Here is a 27,607-nt window from a genome sequence, read left to right as displayed (position 1 = left end):
TTATTTCTGCATCTACCTACTTCTTTAGATAGAAGCCTTACTATGCCACTATAACCACCAATATAATAAATGTGAGTATTGTATAAAGATCAGAATTACCTAGTATATGAAAATAAATAAGATTTGAAAACACGCGGGTGACGCTGTGTCGCGCGGATATGATTGTGATTTCCACCGTAACCTAGTTCTCGTATGTGTTCTGTGACCTAGTTGATGTGACTTTCTTTACGCCTACAGTAGATAAAACTCTTCGAAATGATTAGTATTCTCATTTTTTTTATAAATAATCGTAAGCGTTTAAAAAAAGTGAGATTAACGAAAATTCGGTTTTATAGATGACCCACGCTGAACTGTCCCGCCAAACTCAATGACAGGGGGGCGCTACCATCGTTCAACTATATGGTTTCCAACATGGCAAAAATCTGAACCAGCGATCCGGTATTGACGGTGGCGCCCCACTGTCAATGTCATCGACAGGACAGTCCAGTATTTGGAACTATATATCGCACGCGCTTCGGGTGCCGGTTTTGACTAGTCCCGTTAGCATCTCTACTCTGTGACTAGTCCGTTCCTATTGGGGGCGTTTGGCCGAAAATATAATTTTCTCTTTGGTACGACCAGCTGATTGTCACTGTCAAGTCAGTTGTCAAAACATTGATAATAATTTTAGGTTATAATTTCTCAAAAAAATGATTCTTCATAGTAAAATTAATATTATGTTTCGTAATCTTTCGTCTGTACGTTTGACAACGAATAGAACATTTAAGAATTTTGGCCACAAACGGGAACAAATTCCTCTTGTTACCACATTATGGCATGGGTTCCTTACCTTTACTTTCATTGGAACGGCATTGAATTGGGACGCGTATGTATTTTATTATTTACTCTACCTATATTCTGAATAATCCACAACATAATATTTCAATTTACCTACATATTATTACTAAAATGTAAATTGTACGGAATCATTTGAGATTGTTTTCTCTCATTAGTTTGGTTTCGTTGCTGAATACTTACATTTCTAAAGGAAAATTCAAATAAATATTTGGTAGTTTCTTGACTTTTAATACTCTCAGACCTATCTTAGTTTTACCACGTATTACATTATACATCAATTTAAAAATCAGTTTTATGTTAAGAGTATATCCATGTTCTTATAATAACTGATTTTAAAAATTTAACTCCTTTCCAGAATAAACAAATTCTTTTTTGGTGACAAGGACTTTGATGAAGATATTCAAAAGTCTCTGGCATACAAGATCGTAGAAGATTAGGTAACAGGTTTGGGATTTTAGTCAATTATAATGTAAATTTTAGGAATTAGTAATAATTGTAAACGCGTACAACTAAATGTAAAATATACTTTTAAGATAATATAGGTGTTTTCTATTTAATTTACTGTTATATCTGTTATATAGAAAAAATCTGCCACACAGTTGAGAGGTTTGATAAATGAAACTTGTAAATAAAATTCATTTTTGGCACCACTATTTATAAAATGGGGGCAAGTAATCATATTTACACTCAGCAGTTGTTGATGCCACAGATGAGCATGACTAAAAAGATGTGTTAGACATCAATCATAATCATGGTAGCATCTCATTGTACCCTAAGGACTTGGGATATTTTTGAACAATATTTTTTAAATTCAAACTAGCACTAATGGGAAAATTAAATTTTCACCACAACATCTCTTGCCAGTATCTACTAGATTAACTGCTAATAAATCCTCACCAGTAAAAATTTGGTTTGTTCTATGCCACAAGGTTACTCCACTAAGTAGTCAGTCTGAGCAATTCATGAAAATTTTTTTTTTTACTATTACAGAGAATGGAGATAATGAAAACATTAATATAAATAAAATACTTTATTTAAGCTCACATATCATAATGTGTTGTATGCTAACTGCAATAAGTAAATCTAAATAAATAGTTCTTAAAAATTAAAATTACCATCAACAGTAGGTAAATATAAAATGTTGCAAACATGAAATTTAATCTGCAATCCCTTATCGTATTACATTAGAGCATTGTAACAAATCATAACTAGATACAATATCATATATGGTACTCGAACATTAACTTAAAAAGTTATAATTAAGGAAACCAAAATTACCATACTTTCAGGTAGTTGGTGCACCAATATATTTTCAAAAGAAACCATTGATTACCTTTCGCGAAGCTCTTAAAATGTTCTTTCTTTAATATTAATTACTACTACTGTTAATGTTAGTGACAGTTCACTGCAACATTCCGGAAGCTGTATACAAAGCCTTAAAAAATTAGACAAAACTGTGAATTATTATCACAATATTGCGAGCATTGTTGTAGTAGAAAAGCACCAAATTGTTAATAAAATATTATTCATGTTACATGAAAAAAGGAAAGAGGACTCTGTCACTTCTTATGACTATTTACATCTTCCTAATATTTTGTCATTCTATTAAAAATAAACAGAAAATAGGTACAGTACTTTTAATTGATGATTAAATTATTGTTGCTACTCAGTGACTAGTTTTACATACAACTTCACATTATGTATTTTTTATTTAGTTTGATTACCTTGACAGTTTTGTTTAATATATTGATAAATAAGATTATATACAATCAATATAAAACATAGTATTGCTGCATGATAATGTATCGGCATGTTATAAATAGCTTTCCAAACGCCTTTCTGTTCCCTGACACTGTTTAATTTAGATGTTCTCCTTGAAACAAAATCTTCATCGGAAGTTATTTTCGGTTCACTAGCTACCGGTGGTTCTTGCTGTTTTTGGATCACTGTTTCTTTTCGTATATTATCATTAACATCCTCCTTATGGTAACTGCTAAGAGATTTATTTGTACTCGTCTCTAAGTGGTAAGTTGTCGCTTTACATGCTTCATTTGTTATTGTTTCCTTACTTTCCTGCTCAGTCTCCCTTTCTACGATAATTGGTACTGGCGTTGCCCTGCTAATGACTTCTGTTGAACAGGCGTCCAAACTTTCCTGTAAGTAGTTATCAATTTTCGTCAATTGTTCAGACAACAGCAAGTTCGCCAGTGGACTATGAGGCCTTCTAAACGGTTCAGTAATATTCAAGTTGTCAAAGTTTTTCTCCTCAATTTTTACACTCTCCGTTTCGAATTGCTTCTCTTTGCATAAAGAATTTACTATTTTGTAACTTTTCAGATCCTCATAGTTGTCTTTCAGGTATTCGATAGTAGCTCTGTTTATGTAAAACTGTGACGGAGTAAGCAATCGTGGAGTGTCTAATTCCGGTGGCACTGGAGTGAACTTGACTTTGATGACGTCCTCATTGGTGATCGTTTCAGTTTTGATGATGTCGTTGACGTACTCCTTGTTACCGTGCGATCCGCTACCCTCGTACACGCTAGGCGAGTCGGTGACGTCGTGGCGCGTCGAGCTGTGGACGCGATCCACGGTAACCTTGCTGAGTAACTTGCCATCCGCGCTTCTTATGTCAGAAAACAGCCCTCCATCGAAGTGGAGGGGCGTTTCCAACTTCCTCGTCCTTTGCGGCGACGGTGTTTCAGGCGCCGTAGCAGTGAGCGGCGAAGGGGAGACCGGGCGGAAAGTCGTAGTCGAGTAAACAGTGTCGGAGTTGTACATTATCTGCGGGGGACTAGCGGGCGTGAGTCTTACAGAAAGGTCGCCCTCCCTTTGCGAAGAAGCTCTGTCCTTCGAGGTTCTTTTTGCACACCTGAAGAGAAAAAAAACTAGTGATTAGTTTTTTATTTTAAACGGAACTTTTCTCATTTGGTTAAACTGATCATGGTTGGATAATAAATTCGTAATCATTGTGGTTGAGGATTGAAGCGAAAATATCTATTTACACAGTTCGATTAATCTTTTTTTTTCTTATTTCAACTTAGACAGATTTTTAACATCAAATAGGCATCAAGTGTTAAACAAAAAATATGTAAAACATAGTTTCATTTCAGCACTTGTGGACAAAGTCCCATGATATGCATCACGTACTATGCCACGAGCTTGTGTACAGCAGGCCCAGAAATAACTTTCTTTGTCCGTTGTGCAATATTCTATTTATTTAAGTGATTTTTCATGTCATTCCCCATCCCCATGACCCTATACTGCACAACAGATTTTCGTTTTCATCTAAATTACGATAAGGATTGTTGACACCATTAACAAAATGGTTTCGACATAATATTGCAGGGTCTAAGTAACACCGGTCTCCTCTCTGGATCAGTTGTTTGTTTTGTCTCATTTAGTTGGGAGCCCTGAAATTGTTAGTAAATGGTGTCAACAATCCTGCTACATCTACTTACATACTAAATGCGCATTTTTATAACGACACTATGAAGACACATTGATAACAATTACCACTTAAATATGTTGCTTAATTATTGTTAATAGAAGTTTCAATAATTATAACGAAGATACTTAGGTAGTAATGTCGTTATAATAAATGCGTTAATTTCTAATAAGGAATACATTTATATAAGTATTTTTATAACAATCGAACAAACACATCAAATAAATATAATAGGTATCTCTACATAAAATAGCCAAAACATTTTAAATAGTATTAATATCAAATCGGCTACGACAAAATGTAAGCGGGTCTATTCTACATACAAGCACTTCGAAAACAAATACCTTTATGTACAAAATTATAATAAATATAATATCTAACAAAATCTTCCTGAACCGTGGGAAGTTTAATCAAATATTATTAAAGGTACTTAGCTATTTAAAAAGGGACACACTCCTGGAGAAAACACACACAATTGTTAATTCAGGGATAATTAACACAGTGTGGCGGCGTATGTATGACGAGCTTCGTACTAATAATAAATTGTGTTGTTAAAAATATTAAATAACAAGAGTGTATTATTAATTTTATCATCCCTTTCTTTTTTATTATAAATTTTTAGAGTAATGTAAATACAATCATTTATAATGATCGATGTGACTGAAAGAAAAGCATGTTCATGAATTTTCGTGTGGGTACAGGGAGAATTCAAACATCAATTACATGGTTATTGATCAAAATTGCTTATGTTTTGACTATTTTACGAGTGTTACATTAACTTTACAGGGAGCTTTTATGACAAAGATTATAGTAGCTGACATCGAAAGTAGAAAGACAGGTTGAAGTTGATATAGAGCGTGTTTGTTTTAATGTTTTATTAATTTAGTAAGGCTCGCATCATACGCACCGTGCAGTTGAAGCACTGACTGTGGTAGTTATTGTTGAGCGCCTCCACCCACCTGTCGCCCGCCTCCACTGGGAAGCCGCAGGCGAAACATTTCGTCGTGAACAGCTCATTCCAATCTATTCAAACACATTTCATCATTAATAATGTACAGCAGTCATCAGACTAAACATTTTTTTTTTGCAAAATAGCCCGTATTACCACGAGATAAGATGCAACAGTGTTTAGCTTGATGCGCTGTCGTCTGTACAGTCGCGAACATATCCACCTACGATTCGACTTTCCTGGATTGATATTGTTCAAATTTTTCTAGGAAAATTCGTCGTTTTGTGGTTGATTTGCAGGCGACCGTACTATAGCAAAATATCTAATAAACACTAGTTCCATAAATGTCTTATAATAAAGCAATTAAAGATACGCAGTGTTTACCAAATAAATTTTGTCAAATATTAAAATTCAAGAATAAACAAATTAAATGTCTATCGAAAAACTTTACTTACCTGATTCACAGTATGGCAGGCCATCTTCTAAGAAGAATGGATTGTTTCCGAACAATTTTCCGCAGTAAACGCAGTTGAAACATTCAGGGTGGAAATGTTTTCCTATAGCGTTAAGACAGTCCTGAAAAGTCCCAAGTTAAAAACATTTTAATGTTCTGTTTCAACTCTAAAGCACCTAGCGGTAAAATACTTTCTTACAAAGATGAAAGCGAGATATTTTAGAGATATAAGCGAGAGGCATTCAAAGGATCTAAATTCAGTGACGAACAGTGGGTGCTAGACACTAGACAAAGTGCACATTTATAATCGCAAACCAGTCGAAAAATGGTCGAAAGGCCTTTTTTGTATGGAGTTTTGACGGATTCGATCAAAAAATGCAACTTGTCTAGGGGTGCAGAAGATTTTAATTTTTACTATTTCTATTGGTTCCTTGATATTAACTCCTTTGTTTACCATGCGCGAACAGCCTAAGTAAATGCCAAAAAAATTAACTTACGCCTTTAATTTTGGCGTGACACTTGTCACAGGCGGGCGCGATGTACTGTTCGAAGCAGTATTCGCAGTACAGCTGTCCGTTCTCCTCCACGAAGCCGATGTCCTGCAGCGGGCGGCGGCAGGTCGCGTTCACGCAGATGAAGTGCTCCGGGCACCAGATCCGGCCCAGCGCGGTAATGAACGGGCCTCTGTTCACAAAAACAAGCACACATTTAGAATACAGTGGACCCCCGGTAGTCCGGCCCCTGTCTAATCCGGCGCCCCCTGTAATCCGACATGGTCTATTATTTATTATTGAATACGTATTCGCTAAGCATGAAAAGTTATTGCATATTTTTTGTAAGTAAGCTTTCGTAAGCTCTCTATTGTTGTTTAATTTACTAAATTTGACATACATAATGAAGTATAATTAGTATTTCAGAGTACAATATGTACATATGTATATAATATGTATGTATAAAGAATCTTATCATTGGATCTGTAATTTGTCGGATTACAAGGTACTCTTTTGTAAAAAAAAATCCGGACTATAGGGTAGGGGGTCTTAGGCAGTACTCTATAATCCGATGAATTCGATAGTTCGACACTGCCCTGCAAAATGTGTGTCGGACTACCGGGGGTCTACTGTATTTGGAATTTTGAAGAGCAAAAACCTACTCTATTGCTGAGTCATAAAAACTATTTAACACGTTATTGTTAATATGTTAATGATCTTAATAAAAAACAACACACGTGCGTAAATTATGTCCTACAGTGTCTGTACAGTCATGCGACTTGAACTTACGTCAGATTTATATTTTGTTTGTATTATAGGTCGGTAATAAAATGCACATTACCTGGTTATAGCTTTGTCACATTTATGACACACTGGATACATCCCATCTGTGACGTCCACGGAAGTCATCGTGCTCAACGGTCGGGCGATAATGTGAGAGTCCCTTCTTCCATCATCGTTTCTAGTGTTTTTCTTCTGTCTGCGTTTAACAACGACCTCTGACTCATCGTCATCTTGTTTTTCACTACCGTTTGTAAATTCTGTTTCACTTCTGTTTATTGTTTTACTGTTTACGCTTTCATTTGAATTTATAGTAGTGTTATTATCATTTTTAACTGATTTGTAAGTATACAACGAATTGTCACACATGTTATGAGGCAAACTCTGCTTTTGAGAATAATCATCATCGTTTATTATAGTTTTAGAGTTTCCTTCGTTGAAACTTTTTTCAATTGAGTTGTTTTTAATTGAAATATTTAAGTCTGTAACATTATTCTTATCATTAAACTTATTAACTTTATCAGCATAGTTATTTAGACCATTCATGGCATCTTTGTTTTCAAAAATTTTCTTTTTGTTTAATGTATTGCTGTCCAATTTGATTTCTGGTTTATAAGTATCGTTGTTGAAAGAATTCATGCCGTTAAGGAAAGATGTTTTCTCGAAGCCAGCCTTTTTGCGTAACGTGTTTGAAACTGAGATATTGTTTTCAGGTTTTTCCTTGTAGTCCTCACTGCTGGAGTAGCCACTTCCATTTAGAGATTTTTCCGTTTTATTAAGTGTGTCAGTTGCAAAGCTATTATTGAGATTCTTGGGAATATAGTCTGTTTGTTTTATGTTATTGTTCACATTTATATTCATCGGTGGTGGAATTGGTGTACTGTGAGCGTTAAACGTTGGTATTGGAGACTTAGGTATCGGTGGTGGTACAGGAACGTTGCCATTACTGAAATTTATAGTCATAGGGTGATTGTTTATGATTGTTTCTTTAATCTTATCTCCCAGGCTTTGGATACTATCTTGAGTCTTATATCCTTTTTCGAATGTTTTGTTCAGAGGATGCTTTAATGTACTGTCACGACTATTTTCTCCGGAGGACGATCCATCGGCATTTAGAGGATGTTTGGTAACGACTGTGTCTTGGATTTTATCTGCCATAGACTGGATATGGTCTGCAGGTTTAATTTTCCTCTGAATACCAATTTCATATCCGTTCAGTGCCATTTTAGCCATTTTTCTAATAAGTCGTTCCTCGGCCGGACTTTTAAAATCAGTCTTTTGCGGGCTGGATACAGACTGCGAATCTAAAACTGTTAAGAAATAAAATACTCAATAAACAAACCATACAAAGCAACACTATGTTATCTGTTAGAAGTTATTATTCTAAAACATTTAGTTTAACCGTAGAAGCGTAAGGATTTTAAATAAATACATAAATATAAACAAAACGTACATAAATAAAAATACGCAAAAAGTAAATACATATAATGTGTTTACTAAAAATTATTCCCGCGGCTTCTGTGGTACGCATTTCCTAGAAGTATTGTAAGTTCCTAGTTCATAACTAAAACATGCCAAAACTAATAAACGAAACATCGATTACGAAACAAATACACTCCACAGTTATAAAATCGTTCATGCAGCACACGAAATAACCTGTGCACTTGAATCACCTAATATTCCCATTGCAGGAAGCGCAAAGGGGCACCCTAGAACCAGGCAGTGCTGCCTTGTTCAAGACACCGCGGCCGCGCTTGGGCGCCGACGAGACGCCGAATGTTTTGCCGCGAGCAGCAGCTCCTACACTGGAACCTGTCGACGGGGTAGGATCACACACTGGACCTTGGTTAGCACCAGAAATCGAAGGTTTTGGTTGACAACTTTCTATTGATCTACTGGCATTGGAAACATTTTCATTAGTATGGTTAAAAGATGAACTTTGTTGGGTCGGCATACTCATGATCGGTGGTGGAAAAACTTGCTTAGGATTAATACTAGACGGCCGAATGTTGGAATCGATGTGCTGATATCCAGCAGATGACGAACCACCAGTTCTGATTTCTATGACTTTAGCGGATTGAGTCCTTTCAAACTCTTCGAAAGTTTTTCTTGTGGTTTGAACTGTAGTATTTCCATATTCAGCCATGTTTTGAGACTGCATTTGTCTTTGACCATAGTTTTGGTTTATCATGGAATCTTCCTTGATATTCATATTCTGTTTATTGTAAGTTTCACTTTTGTATCCAACATTACTATGTCTTTGTTCTCTGATGACAGAAGGTTGATCTTGAACCCAACTTTTGGGGAAATTTGTGCTTAATGCATCAGTTTGATGTTCTTTCTGTGCCATTTCATGTTCCTTCCTAAGATTTGAAGTTGCCTGCGTCAAAAGTGTGTGGGGTGTATGACGCTGAGGAGTAGATTCTTTAAGTCTGGGAGCTTGAGCTTTCAGGGGATTCGGCGGTGGCCCTTGGGCTGGTGATCTTGATCGTAGTTTAGGTGTAGGGGAACGACTGCCTTCTCGACTTGACGGATCATACATATGCGTCTCAGGCGCTATGTGCTCAACAGTGACCAAATTCATTTGGTAATGAGGGATAATAGGCGCAGGTTTATTTATTAGGCTTGGAGTAGTAGGGCGGCTACGCGCCGGAGAGGTTCGTAGGAAGTGTTCATCTGCCACTGGTTGAAAGGTCATAGAAATAGGAGTATTTCTTTGGAACTGTAAATGACTTTGTTGAACTGGAGTTTTGATTTGAGGAATTTTAGGAACTTCAGCTGTTGGCATTGTTGGTATATAAGGTTTTGGCTCCTGGGATTTATCACGTGGTTTAGTTGGAGGATCAGTGGTTGGAGTAATGGGTCTTTGAGGTATAGCTGGCGCAAAACAGACTTCAGGTGTGATACCTCTTTGAGAAGGTAGTTGATCAAAGTTTTTCTGATAAGGAGGAATTTTGTCAGCTTTGTGTAAGCCGGATTTTGATCTCACAGCGGTAGAAGTAAGGGACTCCTTTTGATCCAAATGCTCAAAAAATTGCTGTGCATTTTTGACTGAAGAAAATCCATGAGTACTTGTACTCATGCTGCTAGTAGTTACTACCGATTGTTGTGCAATTTTGGATTCTGATATCATCATTTCCTGTTTAGATCGTGTAGATTTTTCGAAACTAGTTTTTAGTTCGTCACTTATTGGAGGGAAATGAGCAAGTTTACAAAATTCTTCTGGTTGAGGTGGCGGGAATACTTGCTTTGCTGGGACCGGTTTAAATGCCGACGTATTCGATGAAGATTGTAATTTATAGGTGTTTTGCATGCTTGAGAATTCAGAATGAATTTGATCAGTTAATTGGGTTGTTGTCTGGGTTGCAATCGGTCGTATAATTTCAGAGGAAGTTGATTGAACTTGTACAGTTGAAGTCGAAGTATAATGACTGCTACTCGTTTGCGATTGTGAAGTCATACCCATCGGCATTGGACTATAAGGTCTATCTGGAGCAATAGTAAGAGCTTCTCTGAGAGATCCTCGCTCTATAGGATGAGTTGAGGAGACAGGGGTAAATGGTCGGTTCGGTGCTGTAGTCAGTGCATCAACCATTGGAGATGAAGCTTCTTCTCTTGGTACTTTTGGTTCAATGTTGATCTTAAAATCTGGGGGTATATAAGGTTTAGTTTCAGCTGGCATTGGTATGGGCGCTTGACGTGATTCAGGGGGATTATACGTTTTGATGGGTGGAATAGGTGTTATACCACGATTCGGTTGCTGCGCAAACATAGGCGAAGGTTGAGGTGGCAACTTGAACTCCTGTTTATCTCCTGATATTGGCATTGGGTTTGACGGTATCGGATCTTCTTGTAGAGGAATGTTCTGACGCTTCATATTATTTTGTTGAGGATTGGGATTATTTTGTTGAGGATTAGGATTATCAGGTTGTGGATTTACGTATTGAGGAGCACACGGCATAGGAGAATATGGACGATCTGGTGCAATCGTTAACGCTTCCACCATAGAAACATGAGGGCCACTGCTCACAGGGAGGGTTTGTGTTTGTAAAACAGTATCAGATTTTGAAACTTTTTCCCCAACGAGGTCCTTGTACTTTACTTCTTTTGTGGTGGTGGCAATCTTTTGGGATTCATGAGACATTTGTGCAGATTCAATGGTGTTAGTTTTCATTGATACATTTTCAATTTCTGTAACTTCTTTAGTATTTTGAGTTGACTCGGATGTTTTATTAGAAGAAGCAGTTTGTTCTTCAGTTGCATTGTTAAGTTCAGATTTTGTCTCTTCAATTTTATTGCATACAGCACGGGATTCCTCATTATTAACACTTTTCATTTCAGTGGTCGTATCTTTGGGCTCAGGCTTGGGTTCAGGGTTTGGTTGAATTTTAGTTTCTTGAATTTCAGATGCAGAAGTGATCGATTCTTTCGCTACAGCTACCTCCGAAGTGACCGTCGTATTCGAATCAGAAATCTCTTTGGTTTGCTTTTGGGCAATGGTATCCATAGGATTTTCGAATGACTTTTGTATAGGTGGACTTGTCTGGGATTGATAGATCATAACGCTTTGAGTTTCTGCTGATGCTTGCTCCGAAAATGACTGAACAATGCTAGTAGTTTCTCGCTTCTCTTGAGATTTATGACTCTGGACAATCGATTCTGATTTTGAAGAAGTTGCTGTAGTGGTCGACATACTGGCTGAAGCATATGTAACACTAGAAGCGTGTTCTTTAGTCTCTTGGCAAGAAGACATCTTTTCAACAATTTGCTGAGCATTAGTCATAGTTGGAAGCATAGCCACCGATTCTGCCATTGAGGTAGCCAGTTCCTTAAACTGTTGGCTTGAAGACATTGCCTGTTCCATCATTTGTTGAGGATTAGTCATCATTGGAGGCATAGTAAGTAATCCTGTTACTGAAGAAGTCACTTCCTTCGTCTGTTGGGTTGAAGACATTCTGCGTTCAATAGTTTGTGCGGTACTAGTCGTCACCGGCGGGACAGACACTGATCCCGCCGCCGACGCAGCTGGTTCAGGGCGAGTGTTACTTGTCATTTGCAAGTCGACCTCGTGTTTCGGTAGTTCGTCATCGGGAGGGTTTGGCGGGGGCCACACAACGCTTTTTACATTTTGGGCTATTAGTGCATTTTAAGTATGTTAAGAATGGGTGGAGAAAGGAAGAGATGAAAGTAAATATTAGTTTTTTTTTTCGAAAAGCTATGTAACTAAGTATCTAATTGCAGAAAAGTTTAAAAGAAGCGACATGTTAAATTATCTGACGAGTAGTCGCAAGCGCTATCGTGTCGCGTGTATGTGACGCGCGACCCGATATTCGACAGATATGTGCACTGTGCCAGGATTGTTATTTTAATGCTGTGTCCAGCATTGGCTGCCCGCTTAGCGCAAACACGTTATGCTGATTTATTATTATACATATAAATACAATAGCCGCAGTAAGCTGTGCCGCACTATGGAGCGAAATTGCGATTTATGGACATAGCGATGTTTTTCACAATTTCTATTTGAAAAAAATACCTATCGATAGGTTACGTTATTCTGATGAATAAATGCTGCACAAGTTTTTCTCTAAAACCAATAGTTTGACTGGAAAAAAATATTTTCCATTTTCGTTGTATGGAATGAAACATAAAGTGGTCGATTTCGACTAAGCCTTGACAGATTTTGCTTTGAAACTACTTGAGCCTTGTTCTATGGCTTGTTGACTATAATCCTGCAAAAACAGCGCGCGCCCAAAGTTGCCCGTTCAGAAGTTATGAGGTTCCAAAAAATGAAAATTAAAGTAAGTAAAAGTATCTTTTTTTGGGTATAAATCTTTAAAGATTCAACTAAAACATGAAAATTATATACTTTAGTAATGTAATTAACCTTTCTCTTGTCGTCTTATCTAAAGAAAAGTCAATTTTACTTACTTTAATTTTCATTTTTCGGAACCTCATAACTTCTGAACGGGCAACTTTGTGCGCGCGCTGTTAGTCTAGGATTATAGTCAACAAGCCATAGAACAAGGCTCAAGTAGTTTCAAAGCAAAATCTGTCAAGGCTTAGTCGAAATCGACCACTTTATGTTTCATTCCATACAACGAAAATGGAAAATATTTTTTTCCAGCCAAACTATTGGTTTTAGAGAAAAACGTTCATAATATTTATTCATCAGAATAACATACCCTATCGATAGGTATTTTTTTTAAACAGAAATTGTGAAAAAAAAATCGCTGATTTAATTCCTTTTAAGTTTATTAAAATGTGTTTTTAGCAGTAATTTAAGGTTAATTTACATTATTAACGTATGAAATCTTTATATTTTTGTTAAATCTTTAAAGATATTCCAAAAAAAAGTCACTTTTACTTACTTTTTTTTAATTTTTCAGAACCTCATAACTTGTGAACGGGCAACTTTGGATGCGCGCTGATAGCGTAGGATTACAGTCAACAAGCCATAGAACAAGGCTCAAGTAGTTTCAAAGCAAGATCTGTCAAGGCTTAGTCGAAATCGACCACTTTATGTTTCATTCCATACAACGAAAATGGAAAATATTTTTTTCCAGTCAAACTATTGGTTTTAGAGAAAAACTTGTGCAGCATTTATTCATCAGAATAACGTAACCTATCGATAGGTATTTTTTTCAAATAGAAATTGTGAAAAAAATCGCTATGTCCATAAATCGCAATTTCGCTCCATAGTGTGCCGGTCTTATTTTTATAATTTCTATTTATAAATTACCTTTAAAAAGGGACACTGGGGCCTCTGTTGAAAATAAATAATGTTTTTATAAATTTTAAATCCAATTTTGCGTGATTCAAAGCCAATTTGTAATTTGATCTTTTGTATTTAGAATAACAAATAGACGTTGTGAATTGTGTAGCTCCAGCTATAGCATACTCTGAATGTACGAAAACACATTATAATATTATTCAATACACCTAACTTAGACTAAAATAAATTATATGTTGTAAAATATATAAAAATATTTGGTATAAAATCTTAAATAACTGTAACATTTATAATGCAATACAAAAATAAATTTCCAATACATAAAATACTATGTAAATGTATTAATTATACCCGTTAATATTACGTAGTAACTGTATAAAATAGTATCCTCTCTTTGCAGAGTTAATTACCCCTTTCTAAAACAACGCTCAAGTATAAAATAACACTGGTCTAAATATTCAACCAATCACAGATTTAATTCTACGTTTATGTTTGAATTGAGTTCAGTTCAGGCGTTGTTTTAGAACATGAGAAAAATGTTTCAATATGAACCCACAAGAATAAATTCAGGCCCGTAATTGGTCTAATGTTGAAATTCAAGGCCATACGAAACTGTTTGATTTTGAGTCGAGTTTTACTCAATAGATTTAAAGTCAACATTTTTACACACAACTTACTCTAGCTCTCTGTCGAGGGGTGCAGAGTGCACTGCAAATGCGATCTATGAGTGTAGCAAGCTTGCCCTGAAGATTCCAGTTCACTCATATTTAGACCAATCACAGTTGACTTTATACTGGAGTGTCTCCTGTGGCTTAGTGCGAGTTTACATCAAACGTCATCGCTAGCGACTGCGTAAAAAATTACATTAAACAGACAGATTGTACAGCGTCCCTAGCGGATACTTTCAAGAACTAAAATCAATCAAATCATTTGCAAACTCGCACTAAGCACACTGAAATCTACATTCAGAGGTAACAGATTAAGTTCTAGATGGCAAATGTGACTCGCTTACTCGGTGCGAAGGGCGCGACGGGAGCGGGCGCGGGAGCGGGCGCGTGAGCGGGCGCGGGCGCGGTCACGGGCCGGGCGGGCGACATGGGCGCCGAGCGCGGCGATAGCGAAGGCGAGTATGCCGAGCCGATCGACGAGCCGAACGGCTTCGGGCCCGACAGGTTGCTTGACGGCTGCGGTTGAAGACGATGTTATACAAGTGTATTTGGGAAGAAAATTAAAAAACATGAATATGTGATGATATTTTTATACAAAGATCCCAAATGGGCAGGACCATCTTCAACCTACTCTGAAGACCCAAGGGGGCCTTTTCCTCTAAAAAAAAGGGAAATTATAAACTTTTCACCGATTTTAGGGTCTCCTTTGATCGCGGGGCCCTGCCGCCAGTGGGAAAGAAGGGCCTGCAAATGGGTAGTTGACAGCACTATGTAATTACTTGTATGACTTCTCTACAGGGTGTTAGGTAAATGGGTATATGAGCCGACACTAGCCCATGTTAACATAGTCATATAAATGGTATGGTGAAGTCAGAAAATTGATATCTTCATTTTTATTATTTTATTTTTCATACAAATCGATTTTATGAAATTTATTTTGTATGAAAATTAAAATGATATCAAATTTCTGACTTCACCATACCATTTATATGCCCATGTTAACATGGGCTAGTGTCGGCTCATATACCCATTTACCTAACACCCTGTATAGCTTTGTAAAGCAATAGGAACAAATGTTTGTCAATTGAACTATTCAAGTCTGAGAAGTAACCCAAAACCTCAATAGGTTTCTCCTCAAATGTTATAAAAGACAATCAAATATTGAACTTACGCTGAACATCGATGATGAACCGTTCGTGTAGTTGTTTGTGGCCAGCGGTGGCAGTGGAGTCGAGTACGCGTTGGTTGGAAGACGACCGCCCCTATAAAAGTGAAATTAAGCATGTATAGACGAAGGCACTTCAATCTTAACACTGTGGGTTCCATTGTGTTTATCATAGGTGCTATTTTGCAACAAAAGTATTCAGTTTGATATGCCATGGGGCAGAGGAGTCAAGTACGCGTTGGTTGGAAGTCGGCCGCCCCTATAAAAGTGAAATTACGCAGGTACATTACCAGTTGCGCTATCAATTTAAAACATAAACATATAAATATTCAGTTTGCCCTCATTCAGTTAGTATCGCACATTGCCTCGAGGCAACCAACATCGTTTCAGACGATATCACTTTTACCCTTGACCAATATACGTTACGTTTCAAACATATCGCCCGTCGTCCTATTTCTATTTGAGTAATGACAGTGCCTTGAACAGCATTCATTAATTTCAATAAAGCGGTCTATGATTTAAATCTCAAAACATAAAGGTAACGTATTGTATGATAGGATAGGTCGACGAAGACTTCTTCGGGTCTTATTTATACGCCCTTAACATACTGAACTTTTCTTTCTTTTCAGTGAAATCTATTAATTAATTTCAACTAAAATTAGGTACTACCTTCAGACCTTGTTCAAGATAAGGTTGAGTTAAGGAAACAAGTGTCACGAAAATGAAAAGTCGCTTGATTGAATTAAGCTGACTTAATCTGACATTCCACTTTCGTCAGTGCCACCACAAGTATAAAATTATTATCGCGAGGTCAAAGAATTAAAATACGGAAACCATAATAATTACTGTGGTGTCTTTATTTCCCCTCGAATAAGGTAAAGGCAATTCGAGTATCAATCAGGTCAGTCCAATATGGTGGTCACATTGGTAAGAGTATGTGACATTAACTTATGTATCATAATCATCGAGTAATTTAGTCTCCACTGCAGTAATATTTTGACCCTCTATAATTTACCAGAGCCAAATGGAAAAGGTCTACACTCCCCGCTGTGGCCAGAGGGGTTAGGATCCTGGCTATACAGAAGTTGCAGCGGTGGTAATAGTCTCGTAGACGGGTTGGGAGGGCCACATATTTTTCTTTTAGTCGCCTCTTTATGACACTCATCGGAAGAGTGGGGGTTGTAAACTTATGGTAACAAACTTAGATTCACGAAGGTCGCGGGAAGAGCCTGGATGCGGGCAGCGCAGGGCCGGTCGTTATGGAAATCCTTGGGGGAGGCCTTTGTCCAGCAGTGGACGTCATTTGGCTGAAAAAAACTTTTATTAAGTTTATCTGAAAGCAACCGCCTTGTAAGAAAGTTGGGAACGGACTGAGGAATCGAAAGGCTTATGGACGGAGCTTGGATGCCAAACTGCTGATTTGGCGCGATGGGCAGCCAGGGCAGCAGTAAGGGATACATGCATAGGATTATAACAGAACGAAACTTAGATGAAAGTAAACTTACGGAGGCACAGTGACGGGCTCGAGGTGCGGCGCGGGCGGGTGCTGGCGCGCGACGAGCTTGGCGTGGATGTCGCAGTACAGCTTGCCGTTCAGGTTGTAGTAGCCCTGGTTCTTCAGCGACGAGCCGCACGTCGCGCACTTGAAGCACTCCACGTGCAGGTTCTTATCCTTGATGCGCACGAACACGCCGCTGGACGAAATTATACACGTAAGAAACAGAAGATCACAAGCTGGAGACTGTACATCAAGGGGTTCGGACAAAAATATGCGGACGATACGAAGTTATTTCATCTCAGTTTTAGGTTCAAGTATTCTATGCATGCTCACCAATCTTTGCGGCTCCATATATTCGGGCAAGCGTAATAACTGTGCTTCTAAACGGTGCGGCAAACGAAGACATGCTAGTGAATATACATCTGCCCTGTTACAACATTCTCTAGTAATACCATTCCACCTAACTACTACGAATGGAAAGATGGAAGACGATTAATCAATGAAAGATGATAGCGCTTGCACAGACATCGAAACGTTGCGAATCGGTGAAATCGATTCTGGAATCGATGTGAGTACAAAATGGTGTCGCGGCCCCGTCGATTGGCTTTCGATATTTACAAACGGAGGACGAGGGGGGCCGCGACACGGAAAACATCGAACATAACTACTGCACAATAGAACTAGATCACAGGTCGACACGGTCGCAAACACGTCTAGGCATTCCTCGGGACGCCTTACATAATGTAGCGGTTACAGTCGGAGCAATAGGGCGTGTCGTTGACGACGGGCAGCGCGCCGGGCGGCGGCTGCGGCAGGCCCGGCGCGCCCAGCGCCACGCGCCCGTCCGGCAGCACCTGGTGGCAGCCCACGGGGATGCTGGGCCGGTGCGGCGGCTCCGGCGCCAGGGCCGGCGCCGGGGCCGGGGCCGGGGCCGGCGCCGGCGTCTGCGTGCCGGTGGAGCGCGGGCGCGGCGAGGCGGGCGCCACGCGCGGCGTGCGCGAGCGCGAGCGGTGCGTGCGGTGCAGCGAGCTCGGCGTGCCGGCGCGGCCCACGCTCGCGCGCGAGTAAAACGTACACGCCTCTGTCGGCCCGCAATGTTCGGTTATTTACACATACACGCCCGGTGCTGCTGGGACGCTACCGGTCTCCGCGACCTTAGTGCTGGGCGAGTGCGAAGACGACGAGAGACCGTACATTTTGTAGCGAAGAATAAAAATTAAGCGTACCTTTAATGATGCCGCACGTACGTCGTCCAGTATTACCTTTTAGGTGCGGATAAAATATTTAAGTAAATAATTGAAAATGTCCGCCTGCTGCAAAGGAATCGTAATGTCTCATCGGTATCGATCGACTTCATATAAATATTAATATTGGTATTACCCCACTTTAGGAGCTAGTCGATTTATATTAACGACTCGACACATCATAATAACTGCGGTCATTAGTTAGCAGTCTCATGTCATCTAATCTCTGCAGTTAATAACGCTATGACGAGTGACCCGTCAATTGGCATCGGCCAGCGCTGGGTGCCAATTCATATTCGTCCTCTACAAAATGTATGGGTTCTACCGCCGTCAGCATCGCCGGCGCATCTAAGGTCGCTTAGTCCACAGGGGGCGGGGTCGATGGGGGGTCGCGAGGGTCATGCCTGTGGGGGGGGCGCCCGACGCGTGCCACCGTGTCGGCGAGCGCGACTTACGTGATGAGGCGCTCGCACTCCTCGCAAATGTTTTGTCCGGGCGGCAGGCCGCCGGTGTTGTTGACGGGCGCGTCCGGGCGCGTGACGGGCGCGGCCACGGGTCGCAGGCCGGCCACGGCGGGCGGCGGCGGCGCGGCGCCAGGACACACTTCTACTACGTGCCAATTACAATTTTGAGTTAATTTTGAACGATTCGAAATTCAAAATCTTTTTTTTTATTTGTGAAGCATGATGATTCAAATATTCATATAATGCCTTACTTGAATAAAACTTTTTTATTTTCTATTTTGTGTGATGCATAAATAATGAGGGTTTTCGCGTATGAAAGATCCGCTAGATGGCGGGACGTGGATGTGGGGTCTGACTGCTGCGTGATTGGTGGATTTTGACATATCTGTCAATGTCATGTCAAAAATAACCAATCATGCAGCATTTGGACCTCGCGTCTACGTATTGCCATCTGGCGGATTTTTCATACGCGAAAACCCTCATTGGAAATGCAAAAATAACGCCTACTAGAATAATCTTCCAATTACTAACGCTCGGGGCTGATTAACGTGTCGCATGATGACTCACGGACACAAGTGCGAGTCGTATTAAACTGTGATTGCCAACATACAGTACTATATTTAGATAAATGTAAAGTACTAAATATGACTGTAACTTTAAGTACCTAATACTTCTTTGTGCATGTAGGCCAGATCTAAATATAACAGGAGACTCATTCTATTTATTAGCGGTTTACGGCGGGCTAATAAATCATTATATTAATGTATCCAGAGTGATTGTGTAATCTGCGTCTTGGTCGGGATTTGGAGTCTGATGAAATATTTACAGGTGAAATGTCGCTTCAGAGGGCGGATCTAAGTGATAGGTACGGTACACATTAAGAAAATTATATCAATTAAAGAAATCAATTTGAAAGCTTGTTTGTCTTCGCTTATACCTGGCTCGGGGTCGTTCTCGGCCTCTTGAAGCACTTTGAAAACGGCGCTCTTCTCGGCATCATAAGTTTTCTCATTTTTCTTGAAGTTGACTCTGTCGATCAAACAAAATATTTATGTAACCTAACAATAAAATTTGAATATTCAGAGTTCAAGGAACATCGCAACAGATACAAGATGCAGAGCTATTTGTTGTTGACTGTACATATAAGGGTAACGACAATGCATGACAAACAGGCATTGATCAGTAATGTTAATCATGGGACCTTTCAACCAAGATTCAATACAACACTGTTTTTATTTATAACCGTGAGAATATTAATGATGTTCCCACCTGATCACTTTTTATCATTATGATTAAAGCATCAATCTATGTATTTGATTTCGTCAAGTTTTTGCAGAGCTATATTAATTCTTAAAACGGTTGTTCAATCACAAGCAAAATTCAATCATCGTATTTCAATACCTATTTTGCATCTAATCTAATAGTTTGGAATCAATCTATTTCATTGCTCGTGATTTTATTCACTTGTCTTAGTCCGGCTTCCACCAAGGCGGAGCGGAGAAGTCTCGACACGTTAATTTTTTCTATAGAATTTGACAGCGGCGTCGATTGGTTATTCAAAACAACGCTTTGCTCCGCCTTGGTGGAAGCAGGGCCTTAGTCGCCTCTCACGGCCTCCACAGAAAAAGTATAGGGATGCTCCTATTCTACTCTGCCAGAATCATAAGGCTAATTTACTACATCATAAGGCAATAAGACATCCACGGGAACAGTGGGGATGGTCCTATTCTACTCTACCAGAACCACAAGGCAAACTGACTTCTACACCTTAATACGAGGCAATAAAGTCCAAAATAATGTGCATCTTACCCAAGTACCCCGCCGGCCAGCACCTCGGTCTGCGCGGAGAGGGTCTCGGCGATGGTCTTGTCGCTGTACATGTTCACTGGAGTGTTGTATTGCTTGTTCACTATGCTCTTCACAGAGTCATTGCCGTTCATCTGCGAAATTCAAAAGTTGACCTTATTTTTATGCACGCAAGTCTCTTTAAAAGGTAGCTTGATATTTTAAATATTTGCACACGTAAACACTAATATCTCGTTCTGGCTAGCTTCAGTGACGCATCGTGGGTCGTTTCGAATTCTTTCCTCAGACCACCCAGGCTTTGGTTATATGATTGCCTAGGCAGAACGAGGCTTTATTTGGAATGGGTTAAATTGTTTTAAATACTGCTAATTACTTATTTCAATCTCTTAAGACCTAAGTAAAGTGCCACATCTTTATTGATTCTCAACTTCTCAAAGGATGAAGGACCGAAACATTTATTATTACATGATTATTTTAATCTTCAAATTAATATATTATGATACTGGCTATTTGTAAACCGTATGAAGCCATAAACGAAAAAAAAAGAAAGATAACACTCTTGCTTGAGTCTGCCTTGCCTCTGCGGCTACTTTTCTGGTCACGTCTTCTCTATGAAGGAACCTTAAGTTACGTATACTCACGTATCCGAACGGCTTGGCCACATTGTTGTGTCCGGAGCCGAAGCGCGCGAGGGCTGCTGGTTGGCCTTCAGCGAGGTGCTGGTGACCGGCGTAGGAGTGGCGCCTAGAGCCCGCGAGCCCGGTCACTATAACTACACTGGTCATCACAAAACCGACCCACCCGCGACAAGCACTTTCAAACGTATGCATCCCCAGTTCCCCACTTCTCACCAATATTGGCACCATTTAAAAGCCTAGTTCTAAACTTAATTTCATCAAAGGTTTTTACCCCAAAAATGTGTCTGTAGAAGAATCCAGAGTCACTTTCACTTCTTCAAAAAATAGGTAGTTACGCTTAAGCCAACTTTTATGGCTATAAAACTGTTAAGTTGGGATAATCGCTATCCATCTGTGAAAGAGGACACGTGAGATCATTATCTGGTTTTATAACCATAAAAATTGGTCTAATTGATCCCAGAGGTGAGCCCAAAGTGAGGTATTTTTTCAAGTCACATTTATTGTATATCGCGTTTATGTTAATCGTTTATTAATAAATTAAATGTGTTTTTCTTTAAGGCTATTTATTGGGCTTTCAAATAACACCAATATTGTTGGGGCACCATGATTGTGTCAGTAGAAACGAGTTATCCTGTAAAACGTAGGTGGGCCGATTTTTGTGATGACCAGTATATGTTATTGGTCACGTCTTCCTTATTAGAAAACCTTAAATTACGTATACTCACGTATCCGAACGGCTTGGCCACATTGTTGTGTCCGGAGCCGAAGGCGCGCGAGGGCTGCTGGTTGGCCTTTAGCGAGGTGCTGGTGACCGGCGTAGGGGTGGCGCCTAAAGCCCTGGAGCCTGGTCTCGGCAGGCTGCCTGTGGGCGTCACGCTTGGCCGCCACGTGCCTCCGCCGCTGTAGGAGACAGATATAATTAGTTACTTGAATCACGTATGATAGCTGATTATACAGAGCACTCGAAATTACACAAGTTTATAAAGTCGTGTAAACTTGGGGTTAAAATCACAAAAGATTAAGTCACTGTAACTCGTTCTGTGTTCGGTGATGTCAGGGCAGTTTGTAGGTTTCTGTTCTCTGAAGAAGCCCCTCAGATTTTAAGCTTACTTTCCATGATATAAATACTTATTACCTACTATACAATATGCGACATGCATGATGAGTATTTTGTGCGTGCATGATTTGCATTTTTTCCATTCATCATCAGGACCATTGGCCTCCGATGGCCAATTGCAGGACCACGACCATCTCAACGTGTTCTCTAATTAACTAGAGGCAAACTGATATGGAGGATTTGTCTCTTAGTAGCCTCTTACGACCTCCACTCCCATTTTCCTGTGTTCGTCCTATGCTGGTTACGTACAGTTGCACAGTGAGCTCAAGCGCCTGGCCGACAAAGCAGACGATGGCGCAGCGTGTTACACGTCCGTATTGTTTTCTTTCTCTTCTCATTACACTAGCGCTCAGTAGGCCTAAGATGCGCGCCGTGATAACTTTTATCGACGCCAAAATGTATGGGGAAAATCGATAAAATGGCGTGATAACCGCTTATCACGGCGCGCATCTTAGGCCTATTGGTCAACACTACATGACACTTCGTATTACGTACCGTTGCACAGTGAGCTCGAGCGCCTGGCCGGCGAGGCGGATGGCGTCCTGCGCCTCCTAGTGGCGCAGCGTGTACACGTCCGTATTGTTTTCTTTTAGCACTTCTCATTACACTAGCGCTACTGTTCACCCCTGTTCGCCGGTCAACACTACGGCCACTTCGTATTACGTACCGTTGCACAGTGAGCTCGAGCGCCTGGCCGGCGAGGCGGATGGCGTCCTGCGCCTCCTGGTGGCACAGCAGGTACACGTCCGTATTGTTTTCTTTTAGCACTTCTCATTACACTAGCGCTACTGTTCACCGGTCAACACTACAGGACACTTCGTATTACGTACCGTTGCACAGTGAGCTCGAGCGCCTGGCCGGCGAGGCGGATGGCGTCCTGCGCCTCCTGGTGGCACAGCAGGTACACGTCCGTATTGTTTTCTTTTAGCACTTCTCATTACACTAGCGCTACTGTTCACCGGTCAACACTACAGGACACTTCGTATTACGTACCGTTGCACAGTGAGCTCGAGCGCCTGGCCGGCGAGGCGGATGGCGTCCTGCGCCTCCTGGTGGCACAGCAGGTACACGTCCGTATTGTTTTCTTTTAGCACTTCTCATTACACTAGCGCTACTGTTCACCGGTCAACACTACAGGACACTTCGTATTACGTACCGTTGCACAGTGAGCTCGAGCGCCTGGCCGGCGAGGCGGATGGCGTCCTGCGCCTCCTGGTGGCACAGCAGGTACACGTCCGTATTGTTTTCTTTTAGCACTTCTCATTACACTAGCGCTACTGTTCACCGGTCAACACTACAGGACACTTCGTATTACGTACCGTTGCACAGTGAGCTCGAGCGCCTGGCCGGCGAGGCGGATGGCGTCCTGCGCCTCCTGGTGGCACAGCAGGTACACGTCCGTATTGTTTTCTTTTAGCACTTCTCATTACACTAGCGCTACTGTTCACCGGTCAACACTACAGGACACTTCGTATTACGTACCGTTGCACAGTGAGCTCGAGCGCCTGGCCGGCGAGGCGGATGGCGTCCTGCGCCTCCTGGTGGCGCAGCGTGTACACGTCCGTGTTATTGACGCGAATCAGAGCGTCGCCCGCCTGCAAGCCGGCCCTCTCGGCAGCGCTGCCGCCGTTCACCTGGACAACAAACACAAAAAAAACTCAGAACTCCTGGATCTAACGCTTTTAAGTTTCAACCACACCAACGCGTGCAGATCGCCATCGCCAGCGCGATCATAGGCCAATGACAGGTCGCGCGACCCATGCATGACAGTTCACGAGACCTGTCATTGGCCTATGATCGCGCTGGCGATGGCGATCTGCATGCGTTGGTGTGGTTGAAGCATTAAGGATAAACTAAGCTTGCCGTCCACATAAAATTCATAGATTTTTTTTCTACTCATTGTAACTATGAATGAATCCATGCTTTGAATATACCGTGAACATTTAGTCCATTGTACGATTTTTTATTTAGAAAATCATATTCGATGCGATTATGACTTTACCATCACCTGTCACAAAAACCGGTGGATGTTTAGTGCGTTCGAGCATTCTTTGGACTTTTTGAGAGCATTCTGAGGGGGATTACCAGCCACCTAATGGTTTTGAACTTAATACCTTTTTTTTCTGTTTTTGGGGGGCCGAAGAAACTAAAGCCTATTGGAATGATTTAATGTGTAAGTGCAAGCTTATCTCAAGGTGTCACAAAAAGAAACGCGTTAAAAGAACCTCAGAGATAATGGAATGCGAGTGCTTAAGATAAGTGAGTCGTTAAGGATGTAGGGTTTCTCAATTAGCTACGCTAACATTCCAAGTTTTTATCTTTGGTTAGGTATCCTGTGTTCCCGTTTCTGTGGTCTAATTATACAGGCCGCGGGGAGCGGAAGGAAGCGGCAGTGACGTCAGCATGAGATCAGCGCGCGCGCCGGCTCTGGATCGTGTCAGTCTACTTTTTGCACATTAACACTAGTCTGATTACAGCAATTATGTTTTACTACTTTTGGTTTATTAATTAGGTGCAATAATTACTGTTTTTGTGGCGACAAAACATACTTTTGCCATATTGAGAATTCTGTTGTCGAAGTTGATTAACGTAAATAAACTAGTATTGGACAACTCAATAATTCGTAATTGTATTTGATAATCTGACAATTTATGTTGATCTCTTACCTATTAATGTCGTAAAATACAGATTTTTGTTTTGAGGTACGAAGTATAAACCACACTTGACTCCTCAAGGGAAGGATAAGCTATCACACTTTTATTCACCACACAACACTTCAACAACAAAGGTCAACTCTTTAGTAAATATTTTTAATTGGCCTTCTTGTATATCGCGCTATTTGAACTTGCTTCTAATTATAGGCTCGCTGGAGCATGATACTACCTACTGTGTTAATTACATCTCAAATTACACTTAATTTACATGAACAGACTGCGATACTTTGAGCACGAATACGCGCATATTTCGCGTTTATAAGTCTTCCCCCACCCTCCAGTCAGTCAGCTGTCAGCAGAATAGTATGAACAACCTCCTTCCGGTCGCAAAGTGGTTGGCAATGACCTCAACAGTCTGCCAACCCTAAGGCAAAGAATAAGGATCTTACTATAAATAAGTGTTTGCAGCTGCAATATTTAACAATGTATTGGACTTTCATGAGTCAGTGTAGTGCCCTGATCCTGATAGTAGTGACTAGTGACTGTAATTTTCAACCGTTTGCTTGCTTGATTTAAATAGAGCTAGTAGGCCAGTAGAATTAAACACAAAAATTGATTAAATCGGAAATAATTCCTACAAAAGATTTTTTTGCTTTAATGACTTCATTGGTTGCCTATTAAGACTCTCCTAAGTTTTCGACTTCGACGGAGTTGTGCTTAAGTGGTGGGGGCCCCCGAAAGGGGCGTTTTTTTGGTTTTCCGGTTATACCGCGTAAAGGACTTACCCTATCGAAAAGTGATCTCATGACGGTTAAAGGGCACTTGAATAAAACCAAATTCATATGTTTTGGACAAACCGTTCTCGCGCTAAAGTTCGGCAAAGTAGAAAATATACGTATAATTAATGACCCTCTCCACGTCCAATGGCTTGTTACCCACATGCTTCCAAGCCTTGTAAAGGGTCGCCTTAACCAGTGTAACCCTAACAAGGCTCACGAGTTTGATTCGCTTATCCTTGTTCGTCCCAGCCGTTCCTTAACTGCGGTTGCTGCACCTCTTCCTGGCACTCTCCTGAACGACTCTGTGTTACCTAATGTGGCTGCCCCTCTTCCTTGTACCCTCCTGTACGATTTCATTGCTTAGCCATATGCCTGGTCCAAGGTTCGACGCCACAAAATCAACTTCGTACGAGTGAAAATAGTTTAAATACTATTTCCCGTGCTTGCAACATTTTTCTTTACTGCTTCGCCTCTATTAGTCGTAGAGTGATTGTATATATCCTATAGCCTTCCTCAATGTATGAGCTATTCAACACAAAAATAATGATTTCAATCAAACTAGTAATTCTTAAGATTAGCGCGTTCAAACAAACAAACAAAAAACTCTTCAGCGTTTTAATATGAACTTGTTGTTGTTGATTTTTGGCGTCGAACCTTAGACCAGGCATACGGCTAGGCAACGTAGTCATGCAGGAGGATACAAGGAAGAGGGGCAGCCACAGTAGGTAACACAGAGTCGTTCAGGTGAGTGCCAGGAAGAGGTGCAGCAACCGCAGTTAAGGAACGGCTGGGACGAACAAGGATAGGCGCATCAAGCTCGTAAGCCTTGATAGGGTTACACTGGTTGAGGTGGCCCTTTTCAAGACTTGGAAGCCTGTGGGTAACAAACCATTGGACATGGAGAGGGTCATTAATTATACGTATATTTTCTACTTTGCCGAACTTTAGCGCGAGAACGGTTTGTCCAAAACATATGAATTTGGTCTTATTCAATGCAAGATTAAGTGCCCTTCAACCGTCATGAAGACCACTTTTTGATAGGGTAAGTCCTTTACGCGGTATAACCGGAAAACCGAAAAAATGCCCCTTTCGGGGGCCCACACCACTTAAGCACAACTCCGTCGAAGTCGAAAACTTAGGAGAGTCTTAATGGGCAACCAATGAAGCCATTAAAACAATAAAATCTTTTGTAGGAATTATTTCCGATTTAAAAGCTAATTCTACTGGACTATAGTAGATTTTACACTAACCTAACAATGTACAACGTTTACACAATGTTTTCCTGATACAGGGGAAAGGAAGGAAGGAATCGTGTGTAACGATCAAACAATGCCTACCGATAGTAGTGTAGGTAATATTATTTTCTGTTTCATTTGTCGGACTTTAGTTAGAGCATGCGTTACTACACCCACTTGTAGTATTAGTACAATGAATGAATACTACGTCCATGTTATAGACAAAGAAGAGCCATTAATAGTATTTGATCGACTGACCATTGATCCAATTGCATACCAATCCATCATCACGCCTCAGTTTTAGCAATGGTAGGTATTAATTTGGCAGCAAACGTACGCTTGATATGCGTGTGACGTTTCTGTTTGCGAAGCGCATAATCTATGTCCGTAGCTGCGCACGCGCTCGCCATATACGGTGCCAGAACTACAAGTCCGAGAAATTAAATGCAGCCCTGCCGCGGCGCCACACGAGGCCACATGCCGTATTATATTTTCTTTATTGTTTACTATTCTTTCAAAATATATCTCCGACAAAGAGCACGACTCTCTTGTCGGTGTTCTTATCTCTCATGATGTATTAAACCCTTTTGAATACAATTTGCATTGTAAATAAACTGTGTAGTTACAGTTCTTGGTACGAGCCCCACAGGAAA

At 40.5% G+C, this 27,607-nt stretch overlaps 1 protein-coding gene and 1 long non-coding RNA gene across 9 annotated transcripts in view; one reads left to right on the top strand and one right to left on the bottom strand.

Annotated features, from left to right (window-relative positions):
- Positions 1–632: 632 nt before the first annotated feature.
- Positions 633–8,835, top strand: LOC114353713 (uncharacterized). Its single transcript, XR_003655950.1, has 3 exons — positions 633–865; positions 1,193–1,281; positions 8,648–8,835. It is a non-coding gene; the product is annotated as an uncharacterized LOC114353713 (long non-coding RNA).
- Positions 2,811–27,607, bottom strand: part of Zasp52 (Z band alternatively spliced PDZ-motif protein 52) — a 45,038-nt gene continuing 20,241 nt past the window's right edge. The window contains exons 3-16 of one of the 8 annotated variants that reach the window (XM_028305769.1): positions 23,769–23,920; positions 21,895–22,069; positions 20,535–20,665; positions 19,663–19,754; positions 17,756–18,098; positions 17,025–17,213; positions 15,526–15,616; positions 14,699–14,870; positions 13,696–13,719; positions 8,630–8,768; positions 6,183–6,369; positions 5,687–5,807; positions 5,190–5,305; positions 2,811–3,706 (exon numbers count right to left, since the gene is read on the bottom strand). In XM_028305769.1, coding sequence (XP_028161570.1) covers positions 3,629–3,706; positions 5,190–5,305; positions 5,687–5,807; positions 6,183–6,369; positions 8,630–8,768; positions 13,696–13,719; positions 14,699–14,870; positions 15,526–15,616; positions 17,025–17,213; positions 17,756–18,098; positions 19,663–19,754; positions 20,535–20,665; positions 21,895–22,069; positions 23,769–23,920 — 2,010 coding nt within the window. In that variant the 3' untranslated portion in view covers positions 2,811–3,628. Of the gene's footprint in view, positions 3,707–5,189; positions 5,306–5,686; positions 5,808–6,182; positions 6,370–7,017; positions 8,267–8,629; positions 12,422–13,662; positions 14,675–14,698; positions 14,871–15,525; positions 15,617–17,024; positions 17,214–17,755; positions 18,099–18,716; positions 18,871–19,662; positions 19,755–20,534; positions 20,666–21,894; positions 22,070–22,781; positions 22,835–23,768; positions 23,921–27,607 lie in introns of those variants that run through there. The other 7 variants (XM_028305749.1, XM_028305756.1, XM_028305743.1 and 4 more) reach the window with 7 other exon arrangements.

Source organism: Ostrinia furnacalis, unplaced genomic scaffold, assembly GCF_004193835.3.
Source record: "Ostrinia furnacalis isolate ACB-3 unplaced genomic scaffold, ASM419383v2 OfSCF0183, whole genome shotgun sequence".
Classification (NCBI taxonomy): Eukaryota; Metazoa; Arthropoda; class Insecta; order Lepidoptera; family Crambidae; genus Ostrinia; species Ostrinia furnacalis.
The sequence above is the reverse complement of the archived record's forward strand: the minus strand, read 5'-3'. Positions and strand labels throughout refer to the sequence as shown.